This window comes from Coloeus monedula (assembly GCF_965178545.1).
Source record: "Coloeus monedula genome assembly, chromosome: 14".
Taxonomy (NCBI): Eukaryota; Metazoa; Chordata; class Aves; order Passeriformes; family Corvidae; genus Coloeus; species Coloeus monedula.
In genome coordinates this window covers 12,671,884-12,688,045 of record NC_138794.1, presented here as the reverse complement: position 1 = coordinate 12,688,045, position 16,162 = coordinate 12,671,884, and the positions used below count along the sequence as shown (strand labels likewise).

At 49.5% G+C, this 16,162-nt stretch overlaps 3 protein-coding genes across 6 annotated transcripts in view; 2 read left to right on the top strand and 1 right to left on the bottom strand.

Annotated features, from left to right (window-relative positions):
* The window catches only part of CTDSPL2 (CTD small phosphatase like 2), a 31,667-nt gene extending 28,946 nt beyond the window's left edge, over positions 1-2,721 (top strand). The window contains exons 12-13 of one of the 3 annotated variants that reach the window (XM_082290710.1): positions 169-264; positions 1,535-2,721. In XM_082290710.1, the coding sequence (XP_082146836.1) occupies positions 169-264; positions 1,535-1,831 (393 nt within the window). In that variant the 3' untranslated portion in view covers positions 1,832-2,721. The other 2 variants (XM_082290712.1, XM_082290711.1) reach the window with 2 other exon arrangements.
* Positions 2,722-5,490: 2,769 nt separating this feature from the next.
* Positions 5,491-13,571, top strand: EIF3J (eukaryotic translation initiation factor 3 subunit J). Its single transcript, XM_082291071.1, has 8 exons — positions 5,491-5,581; positions 5,670-5,770; positions 9,294-9,351; positions 9,601-9,692; positions 10,094-10,208; positions 11,053-11,211; positions 12,178-12,251; positions 12,566-13,571. The coding sequence occupies exons 1-8, from the start codon at positions 5,554-5,556 to the stop codon at positions 12,692-12,694; spliced, it is 756 nt and encodes a 251-aa protein (XP_082147197.1). The 5' UTR covers positions 5,491-5,553; the 3' UTR covers positions 12,695-13,571.
* A 139-nt stretch (positions 13,572-13,710) lies between these two features.
* The window catches only part of SPG11 (SPG11 vesicle trafficking associated, spatacsin), a 28,132-nt gene continuing 25,680 nt past the window's right edge, over positions 13,711-16,162 (bottom strand). The window contains exons 38-40 of one of the 2 annotated variants that reach the window (XM_082291069.1): positions 15,638-15,793; positions 14,978-15,129; positions 13,711-14,383 (exon numbers count right to left, since the gene is read on the bottom strand). In XM_082291069.1, coding sequence (XP_082147195.1) covers positions 14,203-14,383; positions 14,978-15,129; positions 15,638-15,793 — 489 coding nt within the window. In that variant the 3' untranslated portion in view covers positions 13,711-14,202. Of the gene's footprint in view, positions 14,384-14,977; positions 15,241-15,637; positions 15,794-16,162 lie in introns of those variants that run through there. The other variant, XM_082291070.1, reaches the window with a different exon arrangement.

Below are 16,162 nucleotides of genomic sequence, written 5' to 3'. Positions count from 1 at the left end.
GGGCTTACATTTTTATTGAAGTTTGCAAACCAAGCTGTGGGAACAATACTCCTGTATAAATCTGTAACTTGAAACATTTTCCCCCCAAATGCTATTTCACAAGTCATATTTGTAGACAAATTAAGTATAAGTCGTGTGTTGATGGTTTTTTTCCTATTTTAACTTTAGCTTTCCAATGGAATTCCTATAGAAAGCTGGTTCATGGATAAAAATGATAATGAACTCCTAAAGTTGATTCCATTTCTGGAGAAACTCGTAGAGCTGGTAAGAGTTTGCTTTCTGTGGCATTCCTCAAAACTGTCAGTGAGCTCCTTTAGTATTTTCACCTATTGTAAGCTTTTTTCTGAGTCACTGAGATAGAGGCTGATGAAGATTCAGGGACGTGTTCACACAGCAAAAAGGGGACTTGTTGCTGACTGTGCTGTAAATGCAGGGCTGTGGGATTGCGACATCAGTCTTAAGGAAATTGGGAATCTCTGAGCAGTTTGATAACATAGTGCCTGTTGCTGGCTGTGCTGTGTGTCTTTATTCCTAAAAGGCAAATAAATTACTCCTGAACTGCTGTGGATGCTATGGAGTTACTTCTGTAAGTCTCTGGAATGACATAATTCATGGTTTTTATTCGTTACATTAAAATAGGGGTGTTAGATAAGGAGCCCTGCTGCGGTGTGGTTTCTGGCTGTGTTTATTCTCCTAAACCTGCCCTTTCCCCCACAGAACGAAGACGTCCGACCTCACATCAGAGACAGATTTCGCTTGCATGATTTGCTACCCCCCGATTAAAGCCTTTGCTCTCACTGCCGAGGGGAGGAAATGCAGGACCCTGTTGGACTAATACAAAACATTGCCATTACTGTTGAAATTTTGCATTTTTGTACCCCGTCTTGCTTTTCTTATCTTTGGTGCCCAACAATGATCAAGGGTTACAGAAAGAGACTTTCTACACCTGAGGTTGCCGCCATCAGTACAATCCAGTACCCGCAGTAGGGAGGCTAGAACAGAAAAGTCTTTAGAACTAGTGCAACTCCAAGGAAATTTTTTATGTACAGGACATCTGCAGTTTATAAAGAAAATTCTGTTTCTGCCACCAGCAGTTTGACCTGTAGAAACACAGGATTTTATGATACAACAGAGATTGAAAATGGACTCGGATTTTCTCTCTGTTCGGTGCTCTAAGTGGGTTTGTAGCCACTTTTCTGTTACTTTTAAGATTCTCATTTCAACAGGAATGGCCAGTAAAAGTTGTTTTATTTTTCCTGTTAAGGTTTATAACCTTTTTACATTTTTGACCTGTATTAGATTAGAATTTCATTATGCATTCCTTTTAGTTGAGGCGCTTCATAGTTTTTCTGGAAATAGCCAAATTTTGTTAGTTTTTTATTAAACAGTTGGCTGGCCGTTTCCCTGCTTTGTCTGCCTGCATCCTGTATATTTGTTTAAAAATATTCTCTAGTTTTAGCCCACGTAAGTTTCATTTAGAAAGAAAAAAAACCCCCCTGCATTTATATTTTCTTTCTGTAATATTCTACTGTAGTCGAAATCTTTTCAAAAATCAAGAGACTGGCTAGATAAGACGAAGATAAGAATTACTAATATTCGGAATATTCTAAACCATTGCGATGGCACGTACTCCGGACAGAGCACACCTGGCAGTGGCACCACGATGGACAAGGAATACCTCACACTCTGCTGTGCACGGGCCTGGGAGCAGAACGAGCCGTGGTCACCTGGCAGGTCCGGCGAGGCCGCTCCTGCTGCCCGTTTGCTCCAGGACTGCACCTCTGGGCAGGGCTCCGTGCTCGGGGCGCCGCCCGGGCTGGGCTCGCTGTGACACTCCTGGTTCCAATCAGCCTCTCTGGGGCAGGGCTCCCCTGCCATCCCACTGGTTTCCCGAGGGAATAGGCCCGGCCGTGGCTCCTAATGCAGCGCCCCGGAGGTGATATTTTTATAGCGGTGGGAATCTTCTTTTCCGGAGGCTTTTTATGGAAGGTAGAATTTGTACAAGTTAGGAAGCTTTGCCTCTCGACTGCATTACCATGCCACAGGCTCGGACTGGTTTTGTGTAAAAGATGTCACAGAACGGCACTTTTTCTAAAGAGAAGTTTGCTATTTTGTATGCTTGATAAGAAAGTACAGTATTGGAAATTAAAGGTGGACAGCTGATAATTGAGAAGTATGTCAATTAATTTTTTATGTATATTACCTGTTTACTTGTACAATTTTATTGTACAAATTACATGCAGCTTCATTTTCAAATGAGTCCTTAAAATAAGGAAAATCTTTTTAGCAAAACATTTAATTTTTGTATTTTTGATTTTAAAAGGCATGAGTTATGTCAACTTTTTCCAGTGTATTAATGAAGATTTTAACTTTTCATCAGGTTGAGTGTTTTCTTACTATATTATCTGTTGTGTATGTAGCTAGCACATGGTGTCACTGAACTGTTAAAACTTAGCATGTAGAGCAAGCCTGTTTTGTGGAAAATCCTTATTCATTAAAAACAAAATCATCATGGCAGATTTTCTGCAAAAAAGTGAAAACATTTGCAATTCAGAATACTGATTTTTTTTGTATTTAAAGAAAGGTATTTTGCTTGCAGGAAAGAAATACTACAGATTCATTTTAATGAGAATCTTTTAAATGTATTTATCTTTAGGGCATCTGGGCATCTTTACGCTGTTTGTCTTATGTCTTTATTGAAATAAAATGTACAGAACATTACCTTTACATCTGCTTGGTGCAGCCGTGTCCCCTGGGCAGCCCCGGCCTCCGGGGCTGTGGTGGTGCTGATGGAGAGATGGATGGATGGACTCTGGAAGGGGGCAGCTTGTGTTGGAGCTGCCCCTTGGTTTGCCAGCTCTTTCTCAGTTGTTCCTTATGATGTAAATCTGAATCTGAGGGGCTTCAGGAGTTCACTGAAGCTTTGCCTAATGAGGGATTCCTCCCAATTTCTTGACATCACAGAATGGCTGTAAAATTCCTGGATCTGCCAGAATGAGCCCAGCTTTAGTTCATGGCCTTTTCCGGCTGTAATGGGATGTTCACCTGTTCAAATAACATCCTTATCCCCGCGTCCTCTGTGGCTCCAGCCATTCCAAAAGTGCTTCTGGAGCTGAGGAAACCAAAGGCATGTTGCACTTTCCAGCTGTGTCTGTGTTGTGCTGATCAGATCTGTGAGGGAAACCCGAATGTAAACGAGGGGATTTAGTTCTATATCGATGCACAACAGGAGTGACAGAGATTGCTTAGTAAACATATTAAATATTCATATTTTCCTGTGCTGCAAGCCTGGTGTTTATCACTGAACTCTGCAGAGTGCTTCTGCCTCCTGCAAACCCTTCTGGTGTGAAGCAGAGTTTTTCACAGGTTTTATTTCTGTTGTGTTTGTCTCAAGGGGGAGTTCCCTGTTCCTGTGCCAAGGTCTGGGTCAGGTTGTGTCCCCAAAACCACCCCCAGGCCCGGGGGAGCCTCAGCCAGGTGTGTTACTGAGCCTTGAGTGTGGTTTGTGGCCCCCAAGCAGGGCATGGTGCCGCTGGGTCACTGATTCCCATTTTCTGTCCTTTTGGAAAGCACAGCATCCTATTTCCAAAGTTCTGAATGAATTCCTTTGTGGTCTTTGCTGGGTTGTGTGTGCCTGTTTTCCATGTCCCCGTCGATTCTGTTCTAGGTTGGAGCACCTTGGTTCTGGCAGCACAGCAACATCTCTCAGACCTTTGGTGGCAGTACCTGTTGAGTCCTTTGTTTTCCCTGGAGTCACTCTGTAGCTGGAATGGCCCTCACCTTGGTGCTACTGCTTCCCCCCACTTGGATTCATTCCACCTGACATTTTTCATTGCTTTTGAGTGTAGCAGGAAGCCTGACTGTCTCAAGACTGGATTAGGGATCTCCCAAACCACGAGTGGTGTCGGCCAAAGGTCTCACGGCGAAGAGATGGATCAGGTTTGGGAAAAACCCTGAAATGTGGAATCAAACTTCACGGGGGTGCTGTGGGTGACAAAAGCCCTTCACAGCGCATCGTCCGCCTCCCCAGCACTGCTCTGTCGCACACTGGAGTTCCAGGGCACTCGTGTGGATGGCTGGATTGGTGCAGCTGGAAAGCATCGAGCCCCGGGGCAAGAGGGACCAGGAGGAGGAGGAGGGGTTTTTGTTCTTTGTATTTACAAAAATGTCATTGTACTGCTGGGGCCAAATGTTGTAAAATATAATGGGAAGAGAAGTCCTGTGCTATGGATTTCTGTTTCTTCTGCAATCATTTCTAGTCTACAGAAGCACAAAGATTTTAATTAAATACTTACGCTCTGGATTCTGTTTTTATGATTTTTAGCTGATATCATTCTTCATTGAGACTCAGTTTTCTGTAAGTGAAGACATTGCTCCTGTCAGTTTTCAGCCTTGAAGTGGAAGGAAAGAAGTCGTGTCTGTGTTTTACTGTAAGGAAAAATTTAAATGTTCTATGTAAATTGTTAGAATTCCATACTACATATTCCAATATTAATGTATTCCAAATTACTGCACAATTCCTGTCAATTTTGTGATTATCCCCACAGCACCCTGAGCCTGTGAAACTGTAGATTTGGCGAGGATATAACTTGTGACATTGTTTGATCCGTAGGTATAGCTCTGTTATTATTTCTATTGTCTGGTAAATGGAGAACAGGAAAAGGATGATAAATTTAGAAGTCTATTTTTTCTGTGTGTTTTTCCTAGACACGTGTGTGATTTATACAGGTGTGTACAGAGGTCATTCATTTGTTATATGAAAGACACATTCTAAATTATCTTCGGACAAAATCTATCCTCCTTTTCCACTTGCTCAGATTCTCACAGAAATTGGGAGCTGGCAGTGAAGTGGATGAAGTGAACACTTCCAGCTTTTCTCTATTCGATGTTATAGGACAGAGAGGGAAGGAGAACCTCGCACCCTGATGTGGATAAACCTGAGCGTGGCGGGGCCAAGCCGTGACCAGGCGCGGTGCTGTGAGGCGGGAGCACAGGGCACTGGTGGTGCCCCCGCCAGGATCCTGCCCGGGCACAGCCGGTTCCCGGTGTGGGGCGGGAGCAGAGCGGGTCGGCTGTCCCGGCTGCCGCCGAACCGCCGCGCGTGGCAGCTGCGGGCCCGGCCTGAGCCCGCGAGTGCCGAACCGGGCCGTGCCCCCCTTCCCCCGATCCCCTCCCCTCCCGGGCTGTGCGTGCGGCGGGGCCGGGGCAGCGCCGGGGCGGCTCCCGCGGCTGCGGCCCCGCGATAGCGCCGGGCGGGGCGGGGCAGGGCGGGAGAGCCGAGGCTGCGGGCGGGGGCCACCGACCTGCGGGGCAGCGGGATGTCGGTCCCCGTGCCGATCCCGATCCCGATCCCGATCCCGATCCCGATCCCGATCCCGATCCCGATCCCGATCCCGTCCCTTCCCGCCCCGCCCTCTCTCCGCCGCTCCCCTCCCGTTCCCGCCGCGGCCCTCGGGCCCCGCCCCGCCGTGGGCGTGTCCGGGGCCGGGCTCCGTCCGCCGCCGTCCCGGCGTGCCCCGCGCGGCGCTGCCCGGCGGCCGCGGTCGGGGCAAGATGGCGGCGGAGGCGGCGGACTCGTGGGGTGGGTGCGGCGGGGCCGCGGGGCCCGGGGCGAGCGGGGGCCCCCTCGCGCCGCTCCCCGCCCCTCACCCGCGCTCCTCTCCCCACAGACGCCGACAGCTTCGAGGTGGTGGAGCCGGTGGCGAAGCGGCTGGTGCCAGGGGTGGCCGGGGACCGCTGGGCTGGCGAGGATGAGGAGGACGACGTGAAGGTGCGGCCGGCCGGGCCCCGCCGGGGCCTCGCGGCGCGGCGGCTCCGGGGCCCGGTGTGGGGGCGGCGGGGGCGGGCGGGCCGCTGCCATATGGCGCCCGAATGCGGGGCCGCGGGCCCAGATAGGGCCGGCGCTGGGGCGGGGGCGAGGGGGCCCCACCGGGCCGGGCCTCGGGAGGCGGCGGGGCCGGACCCGCTGGGGGCTCCTGACCCGGGCAAGTCCCGGTGTCTCCGCCCGCGCGGCAGCGACTCCGGGTCGGTCACGGTGACAAGTCCAAATGCCAAGAGAACCCGAGCCGGTCCTTGCCCGGAGCCGGTGTCGCTGCCTTGGGACTTGCCGGGGAGGAAGGGTCAGACAGGCGCTCTTGAAGTGGCATCTCCTGCTCTCTGGGGGATCCACTTGCTGCTTCCCAGGCTTTAGGGCGCTTTCCCCTCGCTGTCTGCAGCCTTTCGGGCCCGTAGCGGTGAGTGGGGTGCGCTGGGTGAGGCGTCAGGACGGGTGATGGCCGTGCTGTGATGGTGCTTCTGCTGCTGACCAGAAACTTCTGTGCTCTACCAGCACGTCTTTTCCACCTGATCTTCCTGCTTCTTCAGACACCACGAGGCGGGATTTTGCCGTGTTTCAGCGTGGTGTCTGCACGGGAGTGGGATTAAAACGTGTGGATGATAATTTCTGGTGCTTCTGAAGGCAGAGCTCCCTTAAAGGGTGTTTGCTCCTGCTCGGCTCCAGCTGCCCTTGGCGAGGTGGTGGTGCCACAGAAATCTCCATTTGCTCCATGTTCATACGGATAATGCAGAGGGATGCTAGGGATGCACAAGGAACAAGCCAGATGGGTTTCAAGGCTGGGCTGAATGGGGCTTGGGGCAACCTGGTCTAGTGGAAGGTGTCCCTGCCCCTGGCAGAGGATGGAACTGGATGGTGTATAAGGTCCCTTCCGACCCAAACGATCCCGGGATTCTCTAAGCAGAATAATCAACTAAAAAAGACCTTTTTTGTGTCAAATCCAGCCCTGGGGCATTGTAACACTGGGGGAGGACTCAGAGTTGGTTTTGAGGACACTGTTACCAGAATCTCTGAGAAACACCAGCAGTTATTCTTGGGGCTCAGGTGGAGTTCTTCTCATAAACAGTACAGAAAAAGTAGTTCATCACCTCTTAAAAAAACCCCAAAGTTACCAAATTTCTGTGAGTTACAAGCTGGCAATTTTCCTTCTTAAATTCAGTAATAGCTGTAGCCCAGAGTGTCCCAGGTGTCACGTTAGAGCAGCAGGACAAGGACAGGTGTGTGAACAGCAGCTCCAGGCACTGGGAGTGAGTGTGGACAGCGTGGAACTGCACAGGGTGGGAGTGACACAGGTGTGTGCGATTGGCACCTCTGTGATTGACCCAGGTGTTTGTGATTGACACCTGTGTGATTGACAGGTGTGTACAGACACTTGTAGCTCAGGCTATCTGTGATATTTGCTTTTCCTCCTTCCTTAGAAGGTAAGAAGCTTTCCTGCTGGATAGAATGTGTCCAGAACAGCTGGACTAGAGTGACTCTTGGAGACACCTGAGGGTTCTCTGTTTAATAAAGGCACAAATATTCCCCACATGGAATCACAGAATCCTGGAATGGTGTGAGTTGGAAGAGACCTTAAAGCCCATTCAGTGCCACCCCTGCCACGGGCAGGGACACTTTCCACTGTCCCAGGGTGCTCCAAGTCCCATCCAACCTGGCCTTGGACACTTCCAGGGATCCAGGGGCAGCCACAGCTTCTCTGGGCACCCTGTGCCAGGGCCTCCCCACCTTCCCAGGGAACAGTTCTTCCCACTATCCCATCTATCCCTGCCCTCCAGCAGTGGGAGGACATTTTACATCTTACCCGTAGTAAGGATGCAGCTGCTTAACTATTTCCAAGGGATTATGGATTTAGTGCTGGAGCTGCATCTAAAGAAGATCCACCAAAGAAAGGTGTTTTATTTCGATTTATTTTCCTTTGATTTGCTCTTCCTGCTGAATTCCCAAAGGCTCCTGCTCAGGCTCTGGATCCCTCAGTGCGAGGGCCCACCGTGGGGAAATCCCCAAGTGAGGGAAATGACGTGGTCTAAAGTAGCAGCACGAAGTGTTTTCTGACCATGGTTTTCTTTAGGTGTTTCACATTTTGGAATGTGCTTTGTATCTGCAGATCTGTATTTTGGAAGGTTTTTTAGTAATGAACTTGCAGTAACTGTTAATTTGGGAAACATCAACTTCCCGGGTTTAAAATTAGCACCTTTGGTAACAAAACTCCTCTCAGTGTTCCCCAGCACACGTTTCCCAGAAGTCGGGCCTTCTGCCAAGGAATTTTCATCTATTGACTCAGTGCTGGCAGAGCCAGAGCAGGGCAGTGGCTGCTCCCATCCCAGTGCTCTGCTGTAGCTGGGAGCCAGTGCCCAGTCCCTGTCACTTCCCAGCCTCAACTGCAGGGAAGATGTTTTAGGAGCCCTGTTGTAGTTAAGGATGCAGAAACAGTGTTGAAATATCGTGGAATAAAGATGTTCTCTTGGAATTACTGTATCACTGCAAAGACACAGCGCTGAGGCAGTTGGCTCTTCCTCCCAGAGAGCTCCCTGGAGTTTATAAACCAGGCAGGGCTGGCAGGACTTGGAATTCCCTGAGCTTATAAACCAGGCAGGGCTGGCAGGATGGGATCAGAGCATGTCTCATGATGTGGAGTCCTTGCCCACGTGCCCTCTGTGAAGTCTCCCAGATACCCCATTGCCATGGATGAATCCCTCACGGCCAGGCTGCCCTTCCTCTGCAGTTTGCATCTTGATTCCCAGCGTGGCTGGGCCGGGGCTGAGGCAGCTCCTTGGTGCTGAGTGGAGCTATTTAAGCAGTGGGTGTAACAAACTTAATTAGATGTGAGCTAAAATAATGCTGCTCCAAATTCAAGTCAGCTCCGTGGAATGTGGAAGGGAAGCCGAGTCGCCTGCAAGTGCCAATTAACCAGGGTGAGCTGGTGGATGGACTCGGGTGTCTCCTTGCTTGGATCAGCACATCCCAGTGGAACGTGGGGTTTTGCACCACTGCCTCTGGTGTAGCCTCCCAGAAAATCCCTGCAGCCACAGGAATGCTTTTCCCAGCACAGGAGAGGGTCCCTGGGAAGGAGCAGGTCCCTGCGGTGGTGTGGAACAGAACAGCCTGTGCTGGTTTAACATGGTTTCTGCAGGGTTTGGGGTTTCCAGCAGGGCTGTGCTAGGCCCACCCCACAGTGATGTTCAGTGTCTCATAATACCAGAAATGAGAATAAAGTCCTGTTTATGTGGGGTTTGTTTGACTGTTCATGACCTGGCTGTTGTAACTATTGACACAAGCTGATTGTTTGACCAAAATCTGCCTTTTTCATGGTAAGAACTGGCCCCAACCAGTGTGGACAGCTCCAAAAACCCTTGAGGTACAGCTCCTCCCATGGCTTCCTCACTCTGGCACCAGATCAGTGAGTTTGTGGGCATTGGAAGAGGTTACAGGCATCTGTAAAACAATCTTAACTGTTTTGCAGGATAACTGGGATGATGAGGAGGAAGAGGAGGAGGTGAAGGAGACAGAGGTAAAACAAGGTGAGACTTTAAGGTAACCCCTGGCTCTGTATCAGCATCGGAACAGACACTGGTTGTGTCTGGGGGTGCGTGAGGATCAAACCTGAGCAGGGCTGGGGCCGGGCCTGGGTTTACAAGAAATGTCTTTAACTCTGTGTTCAGTCCCAGTAGCTGAGCTTGGTGGCTTCCAGTGTTTCTATGGTTGTGGGTGGGGAAAAAAAAAAATCATCAGACCTCTGAGAGCTGTGTTTGTTATTTCACCTTTTACAGAACCGAAAGTTTCAGAAAAAAAGAAAATAGCAGAAAAAATCAAAGAAAAAGAAAAGCTACAGAAGAAAAAGCAAGAGGAGCTTAAAAAAAGGGTAACTCCTGATTTCTGCTGGGTCACATAAAATTCAGAGGGTGGGTTTGATTTGGTTTTTTGGAGGTTGGGCAGGACCTGAACAGGTCTTGATTCATCTGATAAACCAAACTTAGGTCTTGTTCGTGATCCCATCTGGAGCTGGGCACTTTAATTCCTGTATAGTTTAACCAGTTATTGGAACAGTGTTATCCCAGTTCCTTTGTGTGCAGCAGGTGATGGAACAGGCAGGAGTGGGAGTTTGGTGTTTCTTCCCATTCCTTGTTAAATGAACAATTTATTTGGACTCCAGGGAATAGGGTCCAAGTTTTCCATGTGCCCTGACTAGAGGTGATTCAGTGGCTCTGGAGAAGGCACCATGTCTTTAACGTGCCACCTTCTCCACGTGTGTTTTCCCTCCAGTTAGAGGCACCCGAGGAACAGAAGGAGCTCACACCAGAAGAACAGTTGGCAGACAAACTACGGCTAAAGAAGTTACAAGAGGAGTCGGACCTGGAGCTGGCAAAGGAAACCTTTGGTGAGTTAAAGCAACAGGAAATAAACCCCTGGGACCTGTGGGACCCTGCAAAGCCTGAGCAGGGTTTGGCTCTCAGCACACAGAGCTTGGGGCACTGAGAACAAAGAAGTAGCAAAGATGCTGATGCACAGCAGCATTCCTCAAACACTGAAGCGTTTCCTTGATGATGGTGAATGATTCAGCTCATTGCTCAGGGGAGGTTATGCTCAGTGAGTTGTCACAGAGCACAGTGCTTAGGGGGGTACAGCTGCAAAGAACCAGCTGAGTTCTGCACTCAGGACACAGGAATTGTTTATTTGAGGGAAAAGGGTTTTCCTGGTGCAGGTTGTCCAGAGAACAGGAATAGCTGCATCGAATTACTGAGTTTGACTCAGCTTCAAAAATTGTTGGAAAGAGACTTTGGACAAGGGCATGGAATGACGGAACAAGTGGGAATGGCTTTCCACTGACAAAGGGCAGGGATAGATGGGATATTGGGAAGGAATTGTTCCCTGTGAGGGTGGGGAGGCCCTGGTACAGGGTGCCCAGAGCAGCTGTGGCTGCCCCTGGATTCCTGAAGTGTCCAAGGCCAGGTTGGATGGGGCTTGGAGCAGGCTGGGATAGTGGAAGGTGTCCCTGCTCATGGCAGGGGATGGCACTGGGTGAGCTTTAAGGTCCCTTCCAACCCAGACCATTCAGGGATTCTATGAAATTACTGAGTTTTGCAGCAAACTTCCTTCCTTTCTGTAAGGCCAGGGATGGGCCCTGGCTGTGGGAAGAGCAGAGCTCAGGGAGGTGGGAGCCAGGTCCCCTTTTAGGGCTCACAGCTTGTGTTCTCTGTAACACCCCTGCCTGTCCCTGCCAGGTGTAAATAACACTTGTGGAATAGATGCCATGAATCCCTCTTCAAAAGATGACTTCACGGAATTTGGGAAACTCCTCAAGGAGAAAATCACACAGTACGAGAAGTCGTTACATTACGCCGGGTTTTTGGAAGCGTTACTTCGGGACGTCTGTATTTCCTGTAAGTCCAGACAGGTCCAACACTGCTGGCAGAGCTGTGGTGGAGCTGAAGTGGAAAACATGCTGATAGTCAGTGTTCAGAGGGGATTGCTCTGTGTAGTTTGTACTAAATGAAGCACTGACCTGATTCCATTCCCACAAGCTCCAATAAGGATCCTCTCCTCGTGCAAGAGTTGCTCTTTCTGCACGTTGGTTAGAGACAGTTGTTTTAAAAGTGTGAATTTTTATGCTGATCTAAATCCTGCATGTTTTTCTTGAAGCCATTTCTAAAATAATAATAGTAAGAGTAGATCCTTTTAATTTGAGTACTTCATTTGGAGGGAAACTATTACAAAATTGACTTCATGTAATTCTGTAACTGCAGATTAACTGTTCTGGAATTCAGCATGTAACTATACAGAGATGAAGTAATTTAAACTCCTTTTCCCACTGCCCTGGTGGCTGGAGAACTGACTGGGATCGTTCCCTGTCCTGTACCCAGTTGTCCTTCAGAGAGGGGTAACTCGATCCCGGGTGGAGCTGGGTAAATCCATCATCCCTGCTGGCAGCTGGGAACTTCCATCTCAGGAGGGATTCCAGAGCTCCTAATGGGAGGGACTCCCAGCCTCTTGCACCATTTATTGATAAACATAATAATTTATTGTTAATCCAGTGCTCCTTTTGATACATTTTACCATCTCCATATTTTACTGTTCAAATGCCTCAGTAAGACTCTTGTGTTCAGTAACTTTATTTGCAAGTTTTACCTTTTACAACACTCAGGCTTCCAAGGGACCAGCTGGAATCCTTGTTGGGATTTTAAGGACCACCCACTCTGTGTTTTGCTGATTTAAATAAAGTAATTGCCCATAGTTACACTAATGCTTATTTCTAGTTGTGGAGATGGTTGATGTTATTCAGCTGCCTTATAAGAACAACATTGATAAGGAAACTCTTTTTTTCCTTTTTTTTTTCCCCCCTCATGCAGTGGAGGTGGATGATTTGAAAAAGATCACAAACACTCTGACAGTATTATGCAGTGAAAAACAAAAACAAGAGAAGGTAAGACTGGGACTGTTCCTGAGGGATCAGAGGCCCTGCTTGGGATTCCCCTGCATTTTTTAGTTACTTGTTGAGAGTCCAGGGGAAATAGAATGAAAGGCAAAAGGTGGGCAGGGCTATGGTGCAGGCAGCTGGGGACACCTGAAACTGTCACAGCTTTCCTAGGAAGAGAAAATGTGTGGGGTGGAAACCATCGGCAAGGCCATGTTCAATGCAGTGGGGTGTGGCTGCGTTGGCCACTGGGCTGACCCTGGCTGGGGTAATGACAGAGCACTGGGCCTGCCCAAATAACCATCCTCATCCTCTTGTCACAGAATAAAGCCAAAAAGAAGAAAAAAGGTGTTGTGCCTGGCGGGGGGCTGAAGGCGACGATGAAAGATGACCTGGCCGATTACGGCGGCTATGACGGCGAGTACGTACAAGACTTTGAAGACTTCATGTGACATTTATCTCCCTTCTGTTGTCTTTCTGTTGCCCATAATCCCTTAAACATGTAGCACAACTTTTCTTCCTTTAAATTCTGCCAAATGCTACAATCAGAATTGCAGTATCTGTGTGCTGGGGGCTGGAGGTGCCAGGTCCGGGCGGATGCTCCGGGCAGGAGTAGAAAGGAACAGGTCTGTGACTTGCAGTTAAAAACCCAAAATTCTGATAATGGGCACTGTTGCTATTTAACTTTATAGCAACAGCCACTAAATTGGGAAGGAGTTGGAACAAGGTGAAGGATTATAACCAGCACAGCTCCATGACATGGCCTTAACTGTCCCTGCTCCAGGGCCAGGGCTGAGCACGAGCAGTTTGCAGCAAGGGCAGGGTGTGCACGTAGAGTTCCAGTCGCTTTGTCTTGAGTTAGAGCTTGAGGATTTCAGTATTTTGGGAAGGGAACTGCTAACTTCAGTGTGGAATACTGTACCTGGGAGTGTGTCCCCTGGGACAGCCACTGCTCCACAGCCTGACACCTGAACAGCACCTGGTGGGGCAGAGCAAGACAAAACCCACTTGTGTCTCAAGGATGAAGTTTAGTTCCATTCATTTAAATTTCTACTAATGCAGCTGTCGGGGTTGGGTGTTCTTTAACAGTTAATTAAGGGGTTTAGTGTAAAAAAAAAAAAACCAAACCAAACCACAAGACTTCCTTGGGGCTCTCCTGGGTTGTGGTGGGTCTCTCACAACTCGGCCATTTTCTTTCATTAAAAACCAAACTTGCTTAGCAAACTGCAGCAGTTCCTACAGTTGGGCAAATTGTTATGTTAACAATTACGACATCTGCAATGTTTTATAAAGCAACTAATTTAATAAAAATCACTATTGAGGACTTCACCAGGCTGGCCTTGGAGCAGTTCTTTTGGGACCTGACAGGAAAAATACCTGAAGAGGAAGAGTTGCAGAGCTGAGCTGTGCTGGGGGTGTGCCCATGGCTTGGGCCTGGAAAAGAATTTGTACTTAATAACTGTAAAAATACATTTGCACTTGATTATTTCTTTTACTCCAAGACAGCAGAATTAGGAATGTGCTGCTTAGAGCTGTACAAGACTTTAAAAATCAGACTGGACTTAAAGAACACATTATCCTACTGTGTACCTGGAACCTTCACTGATTCTGCTTGTTCCACCCCCTTGGCCTGGATATTCTGTACACCTGTTTCAGCCTCTTTGGCTACAGTCCCTGGGATGCTTCCTCCCCCATGCCCCTAATTTAAAGGCTGCTGGATCTCTGCTTCACCCCCAGCTGGGCCACTCCGTATTTGCTGGTGACTCAAATTGTTTATAAACAATAAGATTTATTGTACAAAACACAATTTTAGGTTAACACAGTCTCAGCATTTTAAATACTTACAACCCTGTCTGGTTTTCTGGAGTAACTTTTACAGAGCAGCAGAGCCCTGTGAGCAGGTCATTGATAAAATCTGTGTTAATCAGCACTGACCCTGCAGTCTGCTCTGGGTTGGAATTCAGTTGGATAAGAGGTCATTGAGGCAGCAGCCAGTCTGAGGGTCCTTCAGCAGGGAGTTCACCACATCATAGAACTTGTGGTCATAGGCCAGCTTGTAGTGGGTGTAGATGTCCTCACAGTGAGTGAGGAACCGCTTCAGGTTCCTCAGGGCAGCATCAGCAGCGGGGTGTTGTTTGACCCTGGAACAATTGCACATGGAACTGAGACACAAAAGCTTCCAGGCCCCTGAGACTCTTGCTCTGGGCCTGCAGAAACCGCATTTTCAACAAGAGGTTGTGCTCAACACCTACATTTGAATCTCGTGGTTGTTTATTTGCTCTGATTCATTTTAAAGATTTGCTCTGCCCAGCCCTGAGCTCCCTTCCTGTCCAGCTCAAGATCAAGCCTGGATCAGAGCTACTTCCACGCTGTACTCAGGAACCAAGACCTACCAACAAATTCTGCCGTGAGGAGTGGTGAGGCCCTGGCACAGGGTGCCCAGAGAAGCTGTGGCTGCCCCTGGATCCCTGGCAGTGTCCAAGGCCAGGTTGGACACTGGGGCTTGGGGCAGCCTGGGATAGTGGAAGGCATCCCTGCCCATGGCAAGGGGAGGAACGAGATGGGCTTTAAGGTCCCTTCCCACCCAAACCCTTCTGGGATTTGGGAATTCTATCTCAAGTCCCTGTGTATGAGACCTTACCCCGTAAGGTTTGAACAGTTTAACACTTTGCTCCTGCCCCTCAAGGGCCTGGTGTAGATAAAGCTGCAGTTTGCCCGCAGAACCCCTCACTCACTTCTTGGCCACCTCCTCGAACAGGCCGGGCCACAGTGGCCGCTGCTGCTTGAACTCTTCCAGGTACACAAAGTCCCCCCTGGTGATCACCTGCTGGAACAGAACTTCAGCCCAGTCCGGCAGGAACTCGTAGGCCTCTGCCACGATGGCTGCCTGCAGGGAGAGCAGGAACAGGGAAGGGGGATTGCACAGCATGTTCCATACAGAGAACTCAGTACTGGATTCTTCTCAAGACCCATCCCTTGCCGCTGTCCTTGAGAGCAGCTGTGAAATACAGGTCAACAAAGCACTGTGAATAACCTTCCTCAGCCCCTAAACAGGGACACCTTCCACTGTCCCAGGGTACTCCCAGCCCCAGTGTCCAACCTGGCCTTGGATACTTCCAGGGATCCAGGGGCAGCCACAGCTTCTCTGGGCACCCTGTCCCAGGGCCTTCCCACCCTCACAGGAAACAGCTCCTTCCCAATATCCCATCTATCCCTGCCCTCTAGCAATGGGAGGCCATTCCCCCTGATCCTGTCCCTCCATCCCTTGTATACCATGGGATAAAGTCAGGATAAGAGTCACAGGACCTGGAGGCCAGGGGAAGGAGCCGAGTGCTCGGGCACTGCTGTGACCACGTTGTTTCCCGACAGAAGGACCCCGAGGGATCCCAGCTCACCTGGTAGAACCTGGGCAAGGCCAGGATGGCACCTGGCAGGTCTTGCCTGCCCAGGTTGATGATCCTCGTGCTCTGCCCTGAGCCCAGGAAGTGCAGCTGGAGCGTGATGAGCCGCATCAGGCGGCGGCAGCGCAGCGCCTGCCGCACACACGAGTCCTGGGAACAGAGAGCAGCCTGAGAGCTTCCAGGGGAATTTGGAAACATCCCCGAGAGCAGCCCTGAGGAGCTCGGAGCTGTGCAGTGATTGAGAGCACTGCAGCTGCACATTCATCGTATTCCATGAGTGTTAAACAAAGCTTCATTCCCACAAATACTTCCATCACAATTATGCTTGGGTTTAAATACTTAATTTGTTCTATCCTTGCTAATTAAGCTCATGGTCCCTGCTCTGAAAGTGGGGAACCCACCTGTAACTCCAGGGGTTAACGCCTGAGCAGAGGCCAGCACAGCACACTCAGCTACAGCCATGCTACTGGTGCTATTGGGCTGCAGCAACACAGATTCCTTCTGCACTGGGCCAGGAAC